This window comes from Hippichthys cyanospilos, chromosome 18, assembly GCF_059441005.1.
Source record: "Hippichthys cyanospilos isolate Australia breed blue-spotted pipefish chromosome 18, RoL_Hcya_1.0, whole genome shotgun sequence".
NCBI classification, from domain to species: domain Eukaryota; kingdom Metazoa; phylum Chordata; class Actinopteri; order Syngnathiformes; family Syngnathidae; genus Hippichthys; species Hippichthys cyanospilos.
In genome coordinates this window covers 13,783,459-13,808,147 of record NC_142386.1, presented here as the reverse complement: position 1 = coordinate 13,808,147, position 24,689 = coordinate 13,783,459, and the positions used below count along the sequence as shown (strand labels likewise).

The window sequence follows — 24,689 nt, the reverse complement described above, 5'->3', positions numbered from 1 at the left end:
AATTGCGGGTTATGATGCACTACGTTACAGTCTTGTTCGAGCGAGCACCCTAATCACAATGAAGTGTGTTTAGAGGATTGTCTTGACTCACATCAAAAAGACCATTACTGTCCGGTGACAGTAATGGAAACTGCAAACTGTAGAGGGTCAACTGTTTGACCCTCTACAGTTTGCATATCTTCAGAACTGGTCCAGCGATGATGCAGTCAACACCGCCATCCACACGGCCCTCACACACTTAGATGGACTCTTCATCGATTACAGCCCAGCATTCAACAGTCATCCCTCACAAACTGACAGATAAACTCCCTACACTTGGTCTGGCACCCCACTTCTGCAACTGGGTGCTGAACTTTCTTACAGGCAGACCCTAATTCAACTTTTTCCTCATTGCCCTCAGGTGAGAAGCCATTCGAGTGCAAGCTGTGCCACCAACGATCCAGGGACTACTCGGCCATGATCAAGCACCTGCGCACCCACAACGGCGCATCCCCCTACCAATGCACCATCTGCCTGGAGTACTGCCCCAGCCTTTCGGCCATGCAGAAGCACATGAAGGGCCACAAGCCCGAAGACATCCCTCCAGACTGGCGCATCGAGAAGACCTACCTGTACCTCTGCTACGTCTGAGACTGTAGTAGGTATTGGGGTAAGGGGCGGGTAGAAGGAGAATGTAGTCCAGGCTTTAGGCGAAAATGCGGCAGAGGGTTGACGATGCAAAAGGACAGCGACCAAAATACTGATGAAATTCGGTTCTCGCGAAGGAGGCGATACAAGAAGGGTCCATCTGGAAAGACTCGCAGGGACGCAACCTCTCCGCCGTTGGTTCGGAATCACCGGGTCATTCCCGCACATGCGCATTATTGTGTTACTGTGTTTTGTTTTGTATTTTTTTTTTTTCATTTCAGGTTGCCTCGTGATGCAAACACAAGCTGCAGGGAAAGCGTTGCTGCTACAGCGTTGATAGATTCTCAAGGGCTATCAGACCCAGACAAAATCTGAAAGTCTGATTTATGGAGAATCTCAAAGCTCGTGACGGTAGAGATTCTTTTGTTTTTACTTCAACCTACCGATTTTCAAACAAATTCAGATCATGTGATAAAGATTACATTGTGGTTGAAGTTTCTTAAAAGCAAACTAAACACTTTGTGTTTCTGGTAGTTGCCTCTTGCAACTAATATGTGGAGAGCTCTGTCAAGGCCAGCGAATCTCCCATTAGGCTCAGGAGCAAATTGTGTACCTTGGCCCGTGACCTATCCCTCTACCAAGTTTTGAGGTTGTTTCTGAAATAGTTCTGCTGTAATGGTGCTAACGAGAAAAGAGGAAACAGATTTGGACCACAAAGACCAAATGTTCCTAAATGGGATCAAACTTTAAACATTTTGATGCTCCCTCTTTTTATCAAGGAATATTCTTTGATTCATCCACTAAAAGATTTTGTAGCTTCTTCATAATCATCTAATGAACCTCCTCTGTGGAGTTAGCGAGAATGGCACTTGAACGGCTCGTGCAAGTTTTGCCCTGGCTGAATATTTCCCTGGATTTTTATTATTCACTTAGAAATAAATGCAAATTCCAAAAAGTGCCTGTTCAAAACAAGTCCTCGATTGGCAGCCTTCAGAGGAGCACCGAGATTGCTTTCGTTTTCGCTTGGCCCATCTCCTTCAATTTCTAGACTTGGTTACGAACGGCATTCAGTAGTCGAAAAGATGGCCGAAAGATGCCTAAATTTGGGTTGGTTACTAAGAGTGGATTGATCTTCAGAAAAAACACCCGTAGAAAAGAAGAATTTCTGGACCACCATATGTACGGGATCTATGCTGAAGTATTTTGATCCTCCTGCCAAACTTCACTGGAAAGCGTAAAATCACCACCAAACCTTTAGGAACACCTAAAATTGCTCTCTCATGAATTCTCCTATACAAAATTCCTGAAAAGTGCCCGATTCTTGGCTCGGCACCGGAATTGGATTATTCTTTCCTTGGCCCTTCCGCCACAGTTCGTCCATTGAACAAAATCAAGTCAAATACTTGAATGTCAAGGTATTTCCCTATAGCCCCTGAGAATCATCAGCCCAGCTGTTCGGAATATGCAGTCGATGAAAACAAGGGCGCTAAAAACAAATGGATGAACCTGAATGATGGGTTGGGCGGGAGGGGAGGAGCGAGGGCTTCGCGGGAGCAGGGATCTTGTGCTGCTTTTTTGTCGGCGTCCTCTCGTTGGTCTTCCTGGTCCGGGCGTCAAAAGGCTGACTTATATTTTGTTATGTTCCGCATCATCATCAATCAATGTATCACTGCATCTACGACAACAGTCTCTGTTTGATCTCAGTCGAGCTTTATATCCACATTAATCACAGCAATACACTGCCGCCATCAGCGTATATTCTCATTTAGCTCACACTAACCACAAAACGACGGACTTGGAGAAGAAAAACGACTGGTCTCGATGGAGTGAATGACGAAGTTGGGGGGACGCTGCTAGGTAGGACGCCCACCTGCCCGACCAGCCGGGTCGCTCTCTCAGTATATGAATGTGAAAAGACTTGCACGCCTAGGGTGGGAAATTTTGGACCCCTAAAATGCCACCCGCCCAGCAACAAAAGAACTTTACTGTTATCCAAGGAAGGGGAAGCGGGAAGCGTCATTGGACAGCTTGCTTGATTGACAGAGGCAGGACCAATAGGGCGATGGACAAATTGAGTTTCTCTGTGGTTTCATCTCCTCGTTTTCACTTCATACTTGAATTACCTCATTTTGTGACCTCATGTATTTTTGTTGTTGTTTGCCCCGCGTTTTGTTTGTGTCACGTGTCGTTTGGATGCATTGCACAGCGTGATGAAGCACTGTGTGTGAGTGTGTGGGTGTGCGTGCGTGCGTGTAAGCGCAGTCGTGGGTCGTTGTGCTCAGACACACGTTTCAAAAGTGCCGCGGCAGTGATGAGATTTCATTTTTTCATGCTTGTTACCAAACTTGGTATTATTATTATTATTAACCACGCTTGTTAAAGATTCAACAGGTTTTGCTTTTTCATTTTTTTTATGTTGTTTGTTCGATAAGCTACCTCTAAGTTCATGTTTTGGCAAAAGCACATTTTTTTTTCATCATTGCTACTTCATCTCATGTTTGTGTTTTTTTTTTAATTAGTTTGTTCCTCGAATTGGATTTACCGCAATTTCTCAATAGCAGCCCCTAATGTGTTCTGTTCATTGAATAAATAAATGCCCCCCCCCCCCCCCCCCCTACACACACAAACATACATTTTACACTGCCCGTTTACTATCCAGGGGAAGAGAATAGTAAGTGTAATTAAGTGTTTTGCCTTGTTGCTTTCTGAAACAGCAGCACCTATCAAATCAGGTCAGCAGAATTTGGGATATTATTTTTTTTTTTAACAAAAAAAAGCTTATCCACGTTTTTTTTTTTTTTTTTAACTGATCTAAATACGATTATTTTCTGGGGTGTAGGGGGGGGGGGGTTGATTACATACTTATTCGTGATTTTAGTTTATCTGATCCCTACTTACCTTACTACTGTGCATTTTACTAACCTAAATCCCACTTTCATCCCATCAACATTTATTTGTTTTACCTGACCCTCTGCTTGATTTTTTGTTTGTTTGTTTGTTTGTTTTTACTTTTTTTCAGATGTTTGTTTTTCATGACAATTCTAAATAGCGTCAAGCATTTTCAGGTTTTTATTCTTCACAGTCGGGCTCAGTCAGTGTAACATTTAAATAGCAGCATTCCACTTTATTCCAAAAGCAGTTTAGTAACAAAAAACAAAACTGGCCACCATATGAAGGAATACGGTAATAACCTATGTAAAACAGTAAAAATAAATAAATAACCATAGAGAAGGTTGACGGGATGGGGAACAAAGTGTGTGAGTATTTTGAAATGAAAACTTTCAAAACCAGAAAAAGCAATTTTGAAGCCTTAAGTTGATGTGTAGGAAAAGGAGGAAGTGAAGAGGAAAGCACTATTGCTTGGTTGGTTTAAAATGAACGTAGACACTTGAACATATGTGAATTCACTTGTAGTTTTGTAATGTGAACGGTGGATCAAAAGGTGCTGGAGTTTTTTGTTTGGTTTTTTTCCGCGTGCGATGGACAATTGGACGTTTATTATTCATGGAGAGAGAAAAAAAATATTGAAAAAAAATGAATTCTGTCAAGAGCCAACAACGGCAATTTGATATATAAAAAAATTGTGCTATTTTTGTATTACTTGTCAGTCCTGTTTATTTTTTTTTCCCCATTTGTGGAGAGTTTGAGCAAGGCATTTTGTTTCGTCTCCTGGGTGTAATTTTTTTTGCCTTGCTCCTCTTTGATGTTCATGTGAACATATTGTAATAATAATGATAATAATAATAAGTGTTGCTTTCTGAATGTCAATTGCATTGTAGGTGAAGGACTTAAAATCTTACCGCCATTTTTTTTTCTATGTGACGAAAGAAGTATACTTGTCACTCACTAGCTTGTCAATCAAACTTGACCGTGGGCGTGTTGTTATTATTATTATTGTTTTTATTTGTTTTTGTACTTGAAGAGCGTTAAAAAAGAAAAAAGAAGGGATGGCACGTCCCATAACACTGTGAGCTAAGTGGTTCGGAGATGTATTTTTTTCCACATCACCTGCAAATAATAATAACAGCAAAATATCCCTCAAACCAAACGTTACTTACAATGCAACACGTCAGTCATAGGACCCAGCCCCCGTTTTCGTCATTGTCCTCTGAATGTTTTCTACTTTTTCCGTGTGTGTGGTCGAGTTTGTAGCTAAGTGTGCGTGTGTGCGTGCAGGTGCGTACTAGTGGAAAAATGCACTAAATCAAATACAAATCTTCTATGCCATTTTTTTCATTCTATGTTGGTAAAAGATTTTACTCTATAGACCGTTGGCATTGATATCGTTCTTCCCCTAGTGTTCCTCTCCGATGTTTTTTCCAGTACTCTTTGTGTGCCTAAAAAATGGAAGTTGTTGTGGTTTTTGTTTTTGTTTTTTGTTTTTTTTTTGGGGGGGGGGGATATGTGCTCTGTTTCTTGTATTTTCTGATGAATTTTTTGAAGAAAAAAAAATGGAAAAAAAAACATCTGCCAGCAGCTATGGGATGTCATGCCACATATTTTCTTAAAATTCTCATTTTAGAGGCCCTTTAATGTTATTGATTCAGCAGCATTGTATTTTTTTTCTTATTTTTTGTTAGCAACAGATTTGCTGATGCTCAAGGAAAATTCTGCAAAAAAAAAAAAATGGCAACATTTATAATTTATGGATGGTTGACAAGATTTTTAAAGCACCCTTAATTTGATTATTCGGAACATTGGTGCCTTGAGATACAGCGGGCCCGACTTTGTTTTGGTTTTTTAAATACAAGCTGTTATTCCGACGACTTTCCAACAAAAACAGAAAGGTTCTCACTAGCTCTCCATTTGAAATATCTTGCCAAACTAGATATAAAACTGTATATTTAATACCCCTTTCTTGAAGTCAGCTAGCTTACTGCTAACAAACTGCAGTATTCCATAAATCTTGGTCATGGTGTGGCAACACTTACAAATAATATAACAATACTCATAGGCATATATTGGCGTGTGAGTGACAAAAAAGGCATTCATGGCATCCCTGAGCTGGCACTTGTACGTGTGTGTATTTTCGATGTGGTGTTTCTTCTCGCCATTTCTGTGTGCCATTGAGATCTCCACGTACGTTCAAATGAAAATTGGAAAAAAAAAAAAAAAAAACATAATAAAAAAGAAAGCACCAAGTTATTTTTTTATCTTAGCACTGAGGACCAACACCTTCGCCCCGTTTGGACCAAGCATTTTTTTTTCCTTATATTTTTTTTAATCTGTTTATTTTCTTATTTGTGCTACTTTTCTCCTCCTCCATTTTGTTGGCAGCACAGGTGCCAGTCAAAAGTTGTTCTGTATTATTAAGAAATTTAAAGAAGGTAGTTTCATTTTTTTATTATTATTTTGATGATGAGGATGATGATGATGATTTGAATTGTTATAGTTTTTGTCTACCTCAGCACCTAATCTTAGCCTAATCTTAGAAGGTGCCCAATTATTATTTTGTATTTTTGTTCTCTTTTCTTTTTGTTTTTATTATGATTGAAATTGCATTAGAGCTTTGTAAAAACTGAAAAAAAGGTCCTTTGTCTTTTCCAGCAGCAATGTGCGATTTTTTTTTTTTCACACACCCCGCTGTGGCAATATGTTTTCATACATCGCTCCGCCGTCTGTTGATATAGAGGTTATGTTGTTTATTTTTGGGTTTATTTCCATGTAGAATCGGATGCATCTTTTTGTAACATTTCAGTGTTCTCTGATGGAGTGTGGGGGAAAAAAATGAAATAAAAAAGATTTAATGCTGCAGGTCCTTCCATGTTGTCACTAAAGTTGTCAATGTTGTGCCTTTTTGATCGTGGAAAAAATATTAAAGGATTTTGTTTGGGTTTTGGTTTTACATCCTACTAACAGTATATTGTCTTTTTGGAGTGGATTGATTTTGTTTTGTTTTTTTATTTATGGGTTCCATTATAAAAGTCAATTGTACACACAGGAAATAAACAATGGACTTTATGTCAGGTGTCTTAGCACTCACTGGCCTTGTTTCCTTAATTTTCTAATAATCACAGTTACAATAGTAAATATTAAATAGTTTTTATATTGTTTCACACATGCATTTTGCATTGGAATGCATGTGTCAGATAAAGCTCTTTTTCAAAAGAAGGCTGATGAGGCCCAGGGCTGCAGCCCTGTGGGCCCCGCCCAATGCACACCCTTGCAAAAAATCCCTTATCACCAACAGTTAGGCCTTTCTGCGTGACTGTATTTTAATGTTGGTCATGATGGTGCTCCTTGAAGATGCAAGTATTTTCAGTGGCTACTTTTCGTTGAAAGTTCCAAAAAAAAAAAAAATGTTACTGTAATGTGTATCCTGTAGCTAACTCAGCTTAAATGCAATCCAACTAAACAGATCAAAAGATGACCATTTCTGAATCCTGAATACGGGTTTGAACCAACCAAAATATAGCACAATAGATCAAACAATTATGAATTTGCCGTTTTTTAATCACATTTTGGTTGAAAATTCTGGTTTAGGACTAAGTATGTTTATGTCTTATCAGGACTATATACCATTTATAATCAAGGAAAAGAAATATTACGTGAAATAGAATTTTGAGTTTAAATTGGAATGCTGTGATTTCTCAGACAACGTTATTACTAAAATAGGAATAAAAGTAAAACTGTTAATTAGACTTAAAAAAAAATACTGTTGCCATTTACTTGAGGTTTCACTACTTTAGGAGGAAAAGGGCGCCACCTGCGGGGATTGAATTATAGAAACGACAGCTACACTATGCTATGTACAGTAATGTTAACTTTTAAAGGACAATGGAAGCTGCTTGACCGGTGAGTCATGTCATTTCTACTACTTACTTATATGTATTAATTTTATTTATTAATTTATTAATTATTTTTGTTCTACTGCATTTTATATTTGTCGTGGTGGCCCAACATCATTTTAATGTTTGTTCTTAGAATGATTTGATTTAGTGTGGTTGAATGTCGCCTTTTATGTTGTAATGGTAAAAGAATTTGTGAGTCGTGTCATTTCCACTACTTTATTATACAATATTCAGTAATTCTGCTTCGTTCCGTGCCAGCTATTTTAGCAAACGTTTGCTCTTTACATAGCCTTGCACTTCTTGGCTAGTTAGCATATTAGCTATAAAGTTTATTTTTATGCTACTGCACTTCATATCAGGCAGGTGGCCCAATCTTATTGTAACGTTTGTTCTTGGTATTGTACGTTTTAGGGTGGTTTATTGTAGGTTTTTGTTGTTGTTTTTAATGGTTGTAATGATAAAAGAAATGGTATATTTCTGACTTTTGGTTGCGGCAATTGCCAACAAAAAGTTGGCAGAAACGTTTAACCTTTGATAATGTGGCTTTAAATATTTGATTGAATTTGTATTAATTGTTTAATTTACTTGATGTTTTGAACATATAGCCACACGTTTAATAAATATATAAAACTAAAGAAAGGATCAATATATAATTATGATGTGTATTTAAAACTACCACTTTTCAGTTTAATTTACTTAAACTGCATAATACCCAATGTTGGTAATAATCTCGAAAAAGTAAGTGATTTTTTATTTTTCAAATTGTGTAAAAAATGTATATATATATATATATATATATATATATATATATATATATATATATATATATATATATATATATATATATATATATATATAGTGTCTTGGTTAATTTTGTACTGTATTTGCTGTTATCAAATAAGTTTAGATTTTGTTTTGTTTTTTTTTGGGGGGGGAGCAGCCTTAAAAAGTACCTTCTGACTGACGCCAATCAAAACTGTTGATTAACTTTTTTTTGTTGTTTTTTTGACAAGTGTTTTGTTTGTTTGAGGTGGTTTTGACAGGAAGTGAGGCAAAAGATGCTATTAAAGTAGGTTCACCGCTCTTTGATGTTATTGTAGCTGATGAGGAAGGAAAGACCAAAGGGGCTGTGGATTTTACGTCATTCAACATCTTGAGGTCAGCCATCACCAAGCCGTTTTGTTGGGAACTTTGACCCACATTCTTAGAGATAACATTACGGCTTTTGTTTATATTACCAAACCTTTTTCCTGCAATAGTCCAGCAAAGTTCTAAAGCAGACATGTCATGTATTTTGTTTACAATTGCAATTGGTTTCCATACATCATGTGACATGTTTTCTTGTCAAATTGCCCCAAGTATTAAAAATGACTTTATATCACTGTAACTACCAACAAGAGATTTCTAATTTGCAGGAGCACAGCCGAAAAGAGGAAAAAAACAGTGTCCATAATGACTATAAAAGTACAGTTTTACATTGATTTACAAGTTTAATTTGCGCTATTATTCGTTACTCAATACTTTTATTTGAAAGCAATGGTCTATTTTGAATTTATGTTCCGGTAATCCTCAGCCTCAAGAACACAGCTATTTTATTTATTACAGAAAAAATAAGCACTGTGTTGAATAAAAACAAAATAATTGTTAAAAATTAAACTTTAAGGAAGTAATGACTGTACCTGGGAAAATGCCAGAAGAACAACTGCATATGACTAGGGAGTTGAAAATTATTAGTTTCTGTGTGGACAGAAATATGTGGCTTATTAAATAATATAGGTTTTAAGATTAGTATCTCAACATTGTCGTCGTTTTTTCATATGCGGTGGAATGACAAATAACACATTGTAAAGTCTTTTTCAATGGTCTTGCGTAATTTTGGACACAATAATTTCAAACACTCTGAAATGCATACATGTGTTAAAAAATATCTCAAATCCAACTAGACCATTTTCTCATTGATTTTGAAGGGCTTCGATGTAATAGGAAATAGCGCCACTCTCTGGCTTGCTGGTTCAACTACAGCAATTTCAGCACGACACCGCAACAGGGCTTTTCTTTTTCAAGGCTGCAGCATTGAATTAAACACATACTTAATTTTGGCATTCATAATATGCCGGTTTAAACATTCTAAAATGTATGTTTTTTTAATTGATAAATGGCATCATTATTTATAAGTACATTTTATGCATTACTGTGATACATTGTTTATATATTTTGTACAGCAGATAAATTAACCACCCAATTATAATTGTAAATATAGTGCAAACTCTGTCAGTGGTTCTCCACCATTTTGGTCAGATGTCATGTCAAGTAAATCCTAAACAGGGCAAGTCATCTATGTCTGATTCATGAAATTTCAAACTCCATTTGAAGTGGCTTATTTTTTTCAACAACTCCAGAAGACAGATCTGTTTTATTTATAGCTGGTCTGCAATAAAATTGGGTTAGCAATGACAGTGTGCATCTGTAAAAAAATAAAAATAAAAAAATAACCTTGATAAAACATACAACATTTTGCAAAGAACTCACTGTAACACGGTTTAGAAATACATTTCCTCATGTTTCAATAAAATTGCTCTTAATTTGAAAAGTGGTCTGTTCTTTTTATGCATTTCAAAACATTAGAATTGAACAGAACCTTGTAAAGATTCCCTAAAGTGCCTTCACGTATGCCCTACCTGCCATGTAACAAGTTTAGAATGCCATGGATTGACAAGATATACACAATGTTCAAAGTAATTTTTACAATTAAACATGCAACTTGAGCTAGGAAGATTATTACTGTCCTTAAGAAAGAGACCGATTTTACACGTTACAAATACTGTATATGTTGTATTTGTTTTATCTTCTATAATTAAGTAAATAAAAGTGTGCAACTTTATCTCTGCGGAAATCACAAACGTGGCCAAAAGCATAAAAAATGCCTTCATAGATTTTGCAAAACCTGAAATAATCTTCAATTTGATTTTGCTAAATCAATTTTGTTGTACATGAACTTTTGTTTGGTTACCATGTAAGTTTCACCAAACTTGAACTGATGCTTGCATGATTATCTACTTCTCATGGAGATTCCGTAACAATCTGTTCATTTGGCTTCAGACCACCTGCCACACAGACCACAGCGTACCTAGTGTAATGCTGTAGGCCACCACGGCCAGCAGGTAGACTCTGAATAGCAGCACATCCAGAACGTAGCCCACTTGCAGCCACTCCTTGGCCACCTCTTTACCACGGTCCCGTTTCTCCAGGAAGTTGCGTATCGCCGTCACCTCCTGCAGGATGTTGGTCACCACGGGCAGCGACGGGTCCCTTGGGAGAGGAAGGTCTCGACCCAGCAGAGCCGCCTCCCTTTTGTGCTGCCGGCCGAGCTCACAGGTGTGATGGAGCGTGCACTGGGCTGATGAGGGTGAAGACAGATGGACAGCAAGACTTAAAAGGAAGTTCTGTGTCATCCCTGTCTGATCGATTCAATTTTGCAACTTGTATCTCGAGGTGTATTTCATCCAACAAGTCCAGAAGATAGTGTAATGTCATACAATGTTTTGCAAAGGAGTCACGACAACACAATTTATCAATGAAAAGCTTCATGTTCCAATTCATTTGCTCATAATCTGAAAGTAAAAATGTCCTGCTCCTGTCACGTTTAGATGAACTGATACCTGAAGAATCCCTGTTAAAATCTTTGTGCCCCAGCAACTGACTTGGAAAAGACAGTGGTGTCGAACAGAACCGGCGGGCCGTGACCAGTCCGCAAGTAGCTTTATTCTGGCCCACAATGTGATATCTGTAGTGGGTTGGTATCTGGGGTTTTCTGTTCTTTTCTGTTTTTGGCTATTTCTATGGTTTTTGTTTGTGTTTTTGAGTTGCGGGGTTTTTGCATGTTTATTTCAGACTGCCCCCATCAGTGTGATTGCGTCAACCAGGCAGGGAGGCTTCTCTGCATCTCGGGTACACCTCCACACCTGGAAATGCTGGATCCCAAAACACAAAATGATTTTATGAAGCAATAAAAAAATGAATAGGGCCAAACCCATCATCTGCTGTCCGTAATCTGTGCTTTATTTACAGATCAGCAGTTAGCACAGCGCACTTCCATATTTGACGTGACTTCCTATTTGTGTTTTCAATTTTTTTCTGTCATGTATGTCAATACTCGGGTGTCACCTAGTGTCCACAGTAAGACACTACAGCACATTTTTTTCCTGTTAAATTTATTTGTGCCTCTGTACTTGAAAAAAAGTCGTAAAACCACACGTTTTGATTGGGGCATTTTCATTCACTGGATATTTGTGTTTCATTGCATTTATTTATGTATTTCTTCTTAGTTCACTTTATGTGCTCGATACAAATATGTATTTTATGAACAAATGGAATAAAAAGCATAAAAAATGTCCATTCATTCTCATGCAATTTTGGAAAAAATATATATTGGGATGCATAAGGTAATCAAAAAGGAAGTTATTTTACTTAATTTAGCTGTATTGCTTTATATATAAACTTTACAGCAATATATTTACAGTCGACTCGCTATTGCCAGGGAATTTGGACTAGACCCGGCAAAAATTTACATATAATTTCCACCAAATGTATACCATGATTTTACCAGTCAGGCCCACTTCAATTCACACCTGAGCTAAAATGTGTTTGACACCCTGGCCTAAGCTTTAGAGAAAAATGACTGAAAAAAACTGAAAAATGACCTTCTAAACTAAAAATCACAAGAAGCTCACCAGCCCCGTAGTTGTTGTCCTTGTAGTCGTCCATATCTGAGGCCTGCGAGGACAGACTGGAGCACAGCCGGTGCTTCTTTCGGATGCAAAAGAAGGACGGAGCTCTCTCCAGAACCAAGTACCTGAGCCAGTGGGGCACAGGCGGCTGCAGGTCTTGCTTGTGAACCAGACGCACGATCAACACCGTTTCCGTGAGGCTGATTACCAAGAGGGCCATGCAAACCACAAAATACACGCCTACGGCACAGGTGAGACAAGATGGAGTCAGCCAAACTTACACATTCAAACAAGAAAGGCCCGGCACTCTCCATTACCAATTAGTGGCGTTCCAATAGCGGTGGCAGGCAGTGTGTCAGATACAATGATGAGGAAGACTGAGTATCCCAACAGCAAGGTGATTTTGAATGAAACCCTCTCGCCGCTGTCGGGTGGCAGATAGAAGCCCACAATGTCCATTAGCATGAGAAAGATGCTGGGCAGCAACAGGTTGACCGTGTAGAATAATGGCCGACGACGGATCACCACCTGTTGACATTTTTGTTGTTGTTGAATCATTATTTAAATAAGAAACTGTGCTGTTTGAGACTTCGAGGCTATCAAAACTCAGAACCAGTTTTAGAAACAGTTTACAGTAATCCCCCTACTTCGCGGTTAATGGGGGGTGTCAACCCCCCGCGAAGTCTGAAACCCGCGAAGTAGGGTATCCGTTCCCCCAATACAGTCGCAGTAACCATAAACAATCCTTTTTTGTTTGTTTTTTTGCCTATTTTGTTTCCTTTCTTCTATTATTTATCATTGCATTATCCTTATTAACATTATTGTATATTCATTAAATAACTAATATTATGTAGTTTGTTGAGAATTTGTTCTCAGGACTGGTTATCTGCAACAAGACTCCGGTGAAAGAGTACGCAAGTGATCACATTGAACTTCACATTTATTTTGGCTCATGTATGGTGTATCATGTAGTATCTGTTGAATAATAAATCAACAACAATGTTTAAGTCAGTCAACTAACATATAAACACTTGCCGAACTTTAATCTATGAATTTACTGTATTTTTAGCCGACATTAGCGGGTTAGCAACAACTAACAACAACTACTAACTATAAAGTGCAACCTCAACACAAACGAACACATAAACAGAATAAACACTCATCGCTTACTAAACGTAGGTAGTAGCGTGCGTTATCAACATAAATGATAATAAACAATAAATATGAGCTTACGTTGTCATTCACTACATCACGTAACGAGCCGAATGACTCACAGAGAATGTAAAACAGGAAACGGAAATGTAACGCGACCCAACAAATTAAAAGCATGCATTTCAAAATAAGATAATAACCGTCACAAACTCTAACGCTTGAAGAATTCTTAACATAGTTATTAACTAATATTACTTAGTTATTTGATGAATACAGTACTGTATAATGTACTTTTTTGCATTTTTAATTTTTTTTCAATTTTTTTTTTCCATTTTGGTGCATTTTTTTAATTATATTTTATTTTAAAATATTTTTAATTTTTCCTGGAAAAACCCGCGAAGTAGGAGGGATCACTCTATTTACCTTGGAACAAAATATACCTTAACTCCTTGGCACTCGCAATTTTACATCAAACTTCTTTTGCTCTAGATACAGCCACAAATAGCATCTCCTTGACTTCCAATACTACACTAGTTCATAACGTTGGTGAGGTTTAAGGTTTTTTTTTTTTCCCATTTTCGTTCGGATGGTACACGATATCTGTTTTGGACTGTTAAGACTGACTTGTGCCACAACGCCATTTTCAGACTGCAAACCAGTGAACTTTTGTCACTAAGGCGAGGAGGTCGAGTGCAAATGACTTTTTTTTTGTTTTTTAAGACTATTGACAGATGCTAATTTGCAACTTTAGGACTACAATGGCTTTTTGAATTTTCATTGTAACACGCCACACCGAAACGTTAATCAAGTAGAGTAAGCGTAAAAATTCACTATAAATACAGGACAAACCGACATACCTGTGTATAGAATGCAACCTTAATTTTGTGGTATTCTCTATGTTACTGTGTAGGTAACATGTAGGACACAGCAACACTTTGGCAACAATGTAAAAGCTATCGCAAAATAGAATAAATCTCATCTTCCTAAACTCTTCATATTTTCTTGTGTTCATTGAATCAGCTGGAGACATCATAACTTCATGATCCTCTCGGTTTTAGTAATATTCCTGTGTGTGAACAAGGCTGGACTTGGACATTGGTTCAGTCTGCTCACTTCTTTTATTGAAAATAATGCCATAACAACCTGAGCTAACATGGTATGCAGTTAGCTGTAACAGGCTCTTGTTGCCATCAGCCAACTGACGTCCACTCATTGGGGTAATTATTGTAAGTAAGAATACGCCTGGTATAAAAATGCACATTTGTGCATCAAAACTCAGCTTATGTGGCTGACAGATCAATCTTCCTAGAACGGTGTTTAAAAAAAAAAATCAAATGTTTAAGTTACTGTTTATAGGACAGAACTATACTTTTGGCCTTCATTTTTGGGAAGAAAAGGTGTGTTTTATATTTGGGGAATTACGGTAAATGTATTTATGTTTTCTGTATTTGTATTTCATATTAGTGTTTTATAAAACTATAGTTAGAAGTTAGAACTTATTTTTAAAGGTGCTTTTACACTCCTTTTTCTAACCATTGTGGTCATTCATACCTAAATTTATATTTTTTATATATGTTATACTTAGACACTCAAGTTAATTTTCATCTACTTGAAAACAAAAACATCCATTTCTATTAAATATCAAACGTCAAGCGGTTAGGAATAGAAAACGTTTCGTGTACTTCTCTGATGCTTCTTTACAGGTTTTGGGTTTAGTACAGATTGCTTTTGTTTTGGCTCTGAATGTGGAAATGTAATTCAGTTGCCGCAATTTGAAAGTGGCTTTTGCGTCATTCAGGTTTTTGCATCATGTTGTTGGAAACCCCTCTGCTTTACAGCCTTACTTAACGTAAACTTTTTTCATCCTGCCTAACAGGAAACGGCCACGATTGTTTCAGTTTGCTCAACTTACATGAAACTTCATCTCGGCATAGTAGTCGTCGTTGTCCACGCTGAAGATTTTGTAGTTGGACAGAATGTGCAGCAGCTCCCACTCTCCCTGGTTCATGAAGACACTCTTGTCCTCCCTCAGCTCCTCTGGGCTGCGCATCAACGTGATGTTGATGTCATCAACTGTCAATCGAACATAATGTCAGCAGGGTGAAACTGCCATGGCAACGTCTCGCCCCTTCGGTGAGGTGTCCGCTTTCTGAGCACACGGCCCAGCAGGTGCTAACAGAACTTCAAGCTCCGACTCAGGGATGGTGAAAAGCATGGGCGTTTTCCATTTGGCTTGTTTATCAAATGTCATTCGGAGTAGTGACGGTGCCGTATCAGCACACGTAAACATAACGCTTTGAATGACTGGTTCTCCTTGTTTTTTTCCGGACTATAGGCCGCAAGTTGAATCCTTTCATTTTATCAAAAATTGACAGCGCACCTACACACCAAATCAGATGTGATTATGTATGGATGTTGAAGCTGAAAAAAGTTTGATTCATTTCCTGTACTGTAATATGCAGTAACATGCTCAATAACCCAGTGCGTCCTATATTGTGGACATTGCTAAAAATAGACTTAGGCTTGTTTTTTGGCAGTACATCTCATTACTGTATAAACTAAAAGGCAGCAATTCAGCATACGTGAAGGCTCTAGCTTTGAGAGATTTTAACAGGGTTTCTGCAGGGCTGGCTAAACTTTTTGACTTGAGGGCCACAAAGGTTTATATAATATGACAAAAGGGCAGGACTAGGAGCAGATGGATGGAGTGTATCCACTTCATAAGAGCATAAAATGCGGGATATCTAGAAAACGTGCTTTTATTTCAATAGAAAATCAACAAAAGCATGACAACAGTTTTTTTTCAAGTCCTATGTCTTTAACTATTCATTGAAATGACTCTCACAATAACTGATTTTTTTTTGTTTGTTTTTTTGCCAAGAGTTACTATTTTAAAGCACTGATAGTTCTGCTGTCCTCCAGATTATTAACATTAGCACTCTCCTTTTAAATAATTTCTTCATGTTCTTCAGATCAAAAAGCTTAACGGGCTGCATGTAGTTTGTCCATAACTGAGCTAATGTAATACTTTTTAATGTCATGACAAGAACAGTAGATTATTATTCTTAAATTAAAAGCGAGTTAATTAGAACATGATGCAAGGTATTGCTAAATTATTTTATCATGATTTGCAAAACATTGCACAGTATGCCTTTATTTTGTGAAATTTCACATGGGCTCTTTATCTGAAAATGCTTTGCATTGTGTGTTGTGGAAACAATTTATCATAATTGCTGTATCATTGAACAAAGGTAGACAACTCCTGCTATAAGGTTTGCAAAAAAAAAAAAAAAAAAAAAATAAAAAAAAAAAAAAAATATATATATATATATATATATATATATATATATATATATATATATATATATATATATATATATATAGATAGATAGATAGATAGATAGATAGATAGATAGATAGATAGATAGATAGATAGATAGATAGATAGATAGATAGATTAAATTTCTTTTAATTTTATTTTCTGAATGAAATCAAGAAAAAAGTTTGGACAACCCTGACAATAATGTTTGTGGTAGTCAAGGGCACACATTGATCTTGTCAAGGCGCAACACTATGGCGTTATATTTGTGACACAATCACGAGCGCGCAAAAAAAAAACATTTTGAGCGCAGAAAATAGAACTGAGCGAGCAGAAAAACAAATATTGAAAAGAACTTCCTCGCTCAAAATTCCTTTTTGCTCGCTCGCGATAGCACTCTTTCGCTCAACATCTCGCTCGCGATACTCATCCCTCTCTCGCTCAACATCTCACTCTCGAGCAAAAAGGAATTTTGAGCGAGCAACTTCTTTTTCTGTGTTCAATATCCATCGGCACTCGCTCAAACGCTTATCATTACACGCTTAATAGTTTTTTTCCTCCGCTCCAAATCCGTTTTCGCTCGCTCAGTTTTATTTTCTGCGCTCAAAATGTTTTTTTGCGCGCTCGCAATTGTGGCACAAATATAACACCGTACTACACAAGACCACATTTGGTCAAGCTCTGACTGTGGAACTCACGTATTCAAGTTTCAATTTAAAATCCGATTATTGCAAAGACCACCCACTCAGAAAGACAAAAAAAAAAAGTTTTTTTTGACAGAACGCACAAAGTAAATTCAAATAAACCACATACTTTCTCAGGAGTTATTTGTAAAAAATCTTTGCGCTTTCATTCCCAAAGACGTATTTATATGTACGTTTTTCCAAATGTCCACACTTTCAATCACAGATACTTGTCTAAAAAAAAATTAAAAATGGATTCATTTGTTTTTTTTCATCTAAGTGTTTGGGCGAAGTAAAGTCTAAAAATGGCTGGTACTAAATTAGTTAAGCACTATAGTAATCAATTACTTTAATACTTAAGTACCTAAAGTAATTACTTTAAGCATCTACAATAGGTAATTGGATACTTAAGTCATCCATTATTTAAGACAATTATTTACTTTATGTATATATGTGTTAATTAATTACAGTGAGCCCCCGCTTTACGAACTCCCTGTTTTACGAACGTTTCAGCTTACGAACGTGGACCGCGGCGTTTTTTATCCCCCTCTTACACACAAACCTTTCGTCTTACAAACCATCCAACATGCCGGTCAGTGTGTCCGAACTATTTTTTTCGCTTTGCAGCGTCAACAAATTAACTATTCTCGCATGACACGGAAACACCGATATGCTATTGCTCTTATAAGGTCACAGTCACGGTCTCAGTCACGATCTCAGTCACGGAAATGCCAATATGCTATTGGTCGATTAAGGTCATAGTCCCGGTCGCAGTCACGGAAATGCGGATATGCTATTGGCCGGCGTCATGTCAATCACAGAAATGCCGATATGCTATTGGCCGAACGCCTTCATCTAGCTTGATGGCACAGCTGGTCGGTGTGTTGTGAAGACTTTGCAAACTTTATCTTTTAGACATGGCTTATAAAATTGCTAGTGGCGGTAAAGGAAGAAGTAAGAGGATGATGACAATAGAAACCAAGCAGGAGATAATAAAAAAATACGAAGGAGGCGCACGCATAGTTAACCTTGCTCGTGAGTATGGCCGTAACCGCTCGGCAATCTTCTAAGGGCAAGACTTTCCTTGCCAGGGGACAGACCTCGGTCAACAACAAAATGGAGAGGCTTCTTCTATTATGGATTAAAGAGAAGGAAATCGCCGGTGATAGGTTCTCCTTTGAGAAAAGTTATCGTTTAAGAAAATAAATAAATAAATTCTGCAGGTTCGTCTATGCTCCCCTCCGCCTCCACCCAGCTCAAGTCACGTCGCCCCAAAGGTAAATGTCATTTTTCCTTTGTATATTTATTTTATTTTATTTAACTCTACAATAGATTATGTTACTAATTTTTAATATGTGTATAAAGTCGTGGTGTTTTTACCTCAGGTTTTTGCACGCGTTGCACGCATTCACTAATTAACATAGGTTTGGATTGCCCGTCATACGAGCAATTCGAGTTACGAGCATAGCCGCTGAACGGATTAAGTTCGTAACACGGGGGCCCACTGTATTTTTAAACCTAAAGACATTGATTACTTTTTGTCTGTCTAGAATATTATCAATTTGTCACTCTCCTCTGGCATGGTAACATAAGCTTTTAAGACCACCGTTATTCAACCACTACTTAAGCGACCTCACCTCGATCGTGAGAACCTCTCTGTTTTTAATCGCTTAAAATGTTTTACACAGCTTAACTCCTTCCTATCTCGTCAATTTATTATCACCGTATGTTCCGTCCAGACAGCTTTGGTCACAAAATGCTGATTTGTTAATGACCCTGTGGGCTAAAAAGAAGTCTGCTGGATCCCAGGTTTGTTTTTCCATTTACGCGCCAGTGCCCTGAAATTCCCAACCTAATAAAAAACCCACTAATTGAAGTTTGCGCAGCCAAATTGGTAGAAATGTTTAAATCCCAACTGAAAACACATTTCTACACTCAACCATTTAGTTAATGAGTCTTTCTGACTGCAGCTTCCCTCTACTTCCTGCCACCTTCTCCCAGTTAGGAGAGGGGACTAGATGGTGAGAGACAAATCGAATGCTGTCATGCGGACCTATGCCGATCGACCAATGCGAGTTTTGTTAGGATGGACTCACTAGGCTAGACTGAGGAGGATCTTATCCGATTGCCTGCCGTCAAGGCATCTTTGCACTGGACACTTACGTACTGCTTTATATGACGCAACTTGTTATTTTTAGCACTCGGCATCTAGTGCAACCTGTTGAGCCTGGAAGGGGGGTTTGGAAGGGGGCTCCTCCTATCTGCGATCACTTATGAAGATTTCCAATTTTCCCCAGATGGGGTTTGTGAGTTTTTCCTTTTGGGCACTTTATTCAGGAGATGCCGTTGTGTATTTGTGACGTTATGCATGATCGCTTTTGCACCTTCAAAGCCCTTTGAGACTGTGCTGATTCAGGACTATACAAATAAACCTGACTTGACTTGACTTGAATTACTTTTAGTAATTTAGTACCAAAACTAATCACTTACTTTAAGGTTAGATTATGTACCAAAGTATTAAGGTTATCAATGACTTCAGTACTTGATTACCTAATCGAGTGCTCGAGTAATTAATTACCAGTCATTTTTAGACCTTCCTTTAGCCAAAGACTTAAAGTATAATAAAAACGCCCAATGGTAGTGAGTGGTCTTACTTGTATGAAGCCAGCTCTGGAAGGTCAGGCTGCATTTCTGGACATCAAACGGGAAGTTGTAGATGTTGAGCGTGCAGGCGGTGACCACTTGGATTGGTTTGTAGTTGCGCACCAGCCCGTCGTGCGTCACATAGACATACGGAATGTCGGGAGACTTCCCCACGTCGACGCTGTTTTGAAAGCAGATGTCACAAATGATATCGCTGGCCGGTGCGGAAGACACAACGAAGAGTATCAACCTTACAACTCGTTGATGAGGATATCCGGCACCCATACGTTGGCCGTCGGTAAAGAAACTTGTTTGACTTGGTCAAAGTCTTCGGGATTCCAGACAAGGAATTCATCGGTCCATGACTTGGTGGTTTAAGAAGGGGAGAAGCTTAAACTAGCCCCACCGATAAGCAGAAACTTTGCATTTTGTCTGTTTACCTGTCTGTACCACACATATGTTGTCAAGACCTGATTCTTCTCATCCTGTTGAATTGTAGAAGAAAATGTCAGTTTTTTTGAAAAATTACTTCCGTCAATGCTAACCGTATACTCAATGTGCAAGTGTGATCATCGAGCCATGCCACTGCGCAGATCCTCACCACGTTCAGGATGGAGTAAACCATCAGGTCGATAGCCACCAAGGTAGATGTGCGCCAGTCTTTCACGGGCCGCACCCCTTTCTTGTAGCCTGCGCTCAAAAACTCAGAGAGACGCACCAATGTGGCGTTGGCGAATCGGCCTGTGCTGCTGCCCAATTTCTTCACTGAAATGATTTGAAACATTCATATCCTCCTGAGAGCCTGCCGTCTCATTCGTCTCCATTGTTGTGTCCATTTTGTGTTTTGTGTACTCGAGATTTAAAAGAAAACAAACATACGTGATGCAAAAATATGGTTAAAATAATTATCGAATCAGTGAAATGTTTCAGGAAAATATAAGTTCATTAAACAAATTATATGTCAGTCCGTTATTCAGCAAGATTCTTCCCCATACTAGAATGGTTTGATCAAACTTGGCTCCTCTTGTTACCTGTCAAGTTGGTGATTTATTTTTGTGAACAGATATCTAATGTAATCCCAAAACAGGACAATTTATGCTTAATATTTTTCTGTGCACACATATTTATTTATGAATATTTTTTTGAGAGCAGGTCTTACACTTCGTTGATTATTTTTTGTGGACAAATATTTATTAATGATTAAATTCATGATTTATTTTGCAAACAGATGTCTAATGTAATCCCAAAAGAGGATGCTTTATGTTCGATATTTTTCCGTGGACAAATATGTATTTATAAGAATTTATTTTTATTTTATTTTTGAATTTTATTTTTTGTGGAGAAATACGTAATAATAATTAAATCAATGATTTATTCTTGTGAACAGATATCTAATGTGATCCCAAAACAGGATGCTTTATGTTAAAATATTTTTCTGTGGACACATTTTTATTTACAATTACTTCTTTTGAGAACTGACATTTTATGTTGATTTTTTTGTGGACAAATATTTATTAATAATTAAGTAATTTCTCAGATCTCGTCCGTGATCAGAGAAAAGAGGACACTTTATTGTTGATTTTTTTATTTTATTTTTTTTTAATGGACCAAAACAAATGAAGTTTAAAAGGATCTCAAATTTAATAAATCAGACACTGATGGCATGTTTTAATTTTTGAAAAAAAAATTATATTTAAAAAAAAATTATATATTAAATTATATATTTTTTTTAAACGCATTTTTTTTTTTTTGCATTGATTAACTCATTCAATGCCACGGACGTATTTTCACTTTTTTTTTTTTTTTTTTTTTTTAAGATTCCGGATATTAAATCTCAGATACTTAAGTATTGAATTGATACTTAAGGACATTTATTTTCAGATACTTAAGTATTAAATCTTATAATAAATAATACAGTTCTGGACTCATAAAAAAACAGCGTGGTTATAAAATTTGATTTCAACAACCACGATTGAGCGTTGAGCATTAAAAAATCCTCTAGTTTTGTCAGTCTTGGAAGTAGTAATGGTATCTATCATTATCTAGATTTACTCTTGAACTCATCTGGACTTGAATCTTTGTAACTCGAACTTGATTTGGATTTGGACCTTTGAGACTCAAACTCGACACCGATTCAATAAAGATGAACTTGACATTTAAGAAGACAGAGCTGCAACATTTAATCAATTAATAAAGAACTAATTATCAAATGACTCAATAATCTCTTTATAATCATTCATTAAGCCTTTCGAGACATAGTTTAATTTAAAATTGTCCAATTCCTCAGAAGTTTTGCCTTTAAGAAGTTGATTTCCATGCTACTCCATAAAAACATAAGGTATTATCTTTGTATTGAATCTACAAAACATTTACTTTTACTTCGGAAAAAATGGGATTAAAATATAGGATATTAATTTGAATAGACAGCATATTCAAAAGGGCTGTCAATTCAAATAAATACCCTACTTTTTTAATCCCATTCATTGATTAATCAGCAAAATAATGGGCATATTTATTTGTGTATTAAAACAATCAAAAGATGCAGCCCTAATTTGAAATATTGTTCATCTCCCACACTTCCTCTGTTTGCTTATATGTTTTAGTCTTTATCCTACCAAATAAGAATGCCAAAATATCTAAGGTCATGCATTGTGTAATGCATGGCAGAATCAAACAATTAAATGAAGTCTACATCATAGATATTTATCATAGCCTTTCCAACAGATGTGAGAAAAAAAATGTTACATTACCTGTGCAGGCTTTTGATGTCCCATGAATAAAAAAGAAGAGAACCAGCATACTCCAGGCTGATATCGGTCTCATTGTGACACTTCACGTTCGTCTTGCCGTCCTGTTGTGAAAACCGAGTTAGCATCGTCCGGCTTGCAAAGATGAAGCCATCCATAGTGGGAGGCCACTCCTACAAATAACACTCAAACAATGATCTAGGCTCAACCTTACACCTACTACGCAACCTTGTGTTACCAGATTCTAAATCAAGAAGGTCAATTAAGTCAATATAAATCGGGCGAAGGAGAACAGCTGCATCGTGTTCATTAAGTGTTCTATTCATAATACATTGACTCGACTACTGATTTGTTACTGTCTCGACTCTGGGGTGCCAGGTATCTTATAGATCACTGGTTGTCAATGTCAAGACACAGGGTATGTAAAAGATTCCCAGACGCTCTGAAAGTATTAACAAATCACAATTAATGTCATGACACAAACAGTATATTTTCCTTTTCTAACTAAGAGCAAATCATTTGGAACATGAAGCAAACTATTGCTTGTGCCTGTAGTTTATGTTTTATATGGATGTGCATTGTTTTCAGTGACACAGTTTTTTCCAGCAGGCAAGCCAGAAATAAAACTGATGACGTAACATAATCTAGCTTCTGGATTTGCTGACTAATATACATCTAGAGATGCCTAGACAAATGTAATTCCTACCTTGACTTAATCAGATGTGGATGGCACAGCACCCTTTTTTTCCAGAGGTGTGCAACTAAAAATGTTTTTGCTGGTCCGATGTTCATCAGAGCCCCGCCCCCTTTTTGTCATCGTCAGTCCGTCTCTTTTTTTAAGCCATACCAAATCGTAATCGTCAGTCCGTCAATCCATCGGTGTATTCTTGCGTGTCCTTCCCCCACCACTAGAAGGCAACATTTGACTTTATTTTACTGGTCCGTCATTCGTCAGGTGCTGGTCTACTTCTATCGACCCTCATACTAAGGGCCTAAAGGACCTTGGGTTTTGTGAAAGGCATTATATAAATGTAAGCATTATTATTATTATTATTATTATTATTATTATTTATGCGGTTCTACAGGTACACTGCAATTGAAACATAACACAGTAATATAAGCAAAGCCAGCTAAGGGTTTTAACCCTAGGCTATAATACACATCATATTTAATACAGGGGACAAGAGTGCAATTACCAATCATGGCATATTCATGGTTTACATGACTCTCAAACGGTGGATGTCTACAACTAAAGAAGATGATTTCAAGTGAAACAAAGAATTACTGTGGTTGAATTGACTAAAAAAGATCTTTAATTAGGGAATTATATCTTGCTCTTACTCGCCAAGAGCCAATCAGAGAAAAAAAATGCCTTTTTTTTTATTTTTATTGTTTTAATTCGCTGTGATAGCGCAGGAATAAGCAAGGAATGCTTAGAGATGCAGCACTGAAGGGAAATACCACTTTGGGGGTGTTTAGCTCCAAAAAGTTGACTTTTCATGATCCCTTGAAGTCTTTTTTAATTTTCTTTTATATTTTTTTTTTTGTACTCATTTTGTGCTCATTTTGGCTGAAAAAAATTTACAGGTTGTACATAATTGAAAAAAAGGTCAAGAAGCACCACCAGAGACTGATCACGCATTAACAGTTACACCACTCATGTTCAATCCCAATTTTTTTAGACCGATACCAGTGTGAGTCATCAACTCTTGAGTTGATGCCAATAAGAAATACTGACTAAAACTTTTGATACACAAAAATTCCCCAAGAAAACAATGACATATTAATTTTAAAAACAGTCATCCAAACATTCCCCTCAAAATGTTATCAAATTAATCCCAAATTACTTTTCTTCCCATTTGCAATATCTAGTTCCTGTTCATAAAACTGCTTCGCTTCTAGTATCGGCTGCCATCACAAGAAACGATACCTTAAAATAAGGCCGATAGCGATTATTTGTTAGCGGTACCCCCGTCTTTATATGTGTCACATAATCCTCA

At 37.2% G+C, this 24,689-nt stretch overlaps 2 protein-coding genes across 2 annotated transcripts in view; one reads left to right on the top strand and one right to left on the bottom strand.

The window, feature by feature from the left end:
* zbtb16a (zinc finger and BTB domain containing 16a) overlaps window positions 1-6,605 on the top strand; it is a 163,375-nt gene extending 156,770 nt beyond the window's left edge. Inside the window, exon 7 of the mRNA XM_088441288.1 lies at window positions 401-6,605. Coding sequence (XP_088297414.1) covers window positions 401-630 — 230 coding nt within the window. The 3' untranslated portion in view covers window positions 631-6,605. The remainder of the gene's footprint in view (window positions 1-400) is intronic.
* A 3,096-nt stretch (window positions 6,606-9,701) lies between these two features.
* On the bottom strand, window positions 9,702-22,765 carry htr3a (5-hydroxytryptamine (serotonin) receptor 3A). Its single transcript, XM_088441407.1, has 9 exons — window positions 22,693-22,765; window positions 20,544-20,707; window positions 20,383-20,427; window positions 20,198-20,307; window positions 19,954-20,123; window positions 15,210-15,370; window positions 12,463-12,673; window positions 12,149-12,385; window positions 9,702-10,815 (listed from the first exon to the last, which is right to left on the bottom strand). Exons 1-9 carry the CDS (start codon window positions 22,763-22,765, stop codon window positions 10,514-10,516), a joined length of 1,473 nt encoding a protein of 490 aa, XP_088297533.1. The 3' UTR covers window positions 9,702-10,513.
* Between the last annotated feature and the right edge of the window lie 1,924 nt (window positions 22,766-24,689).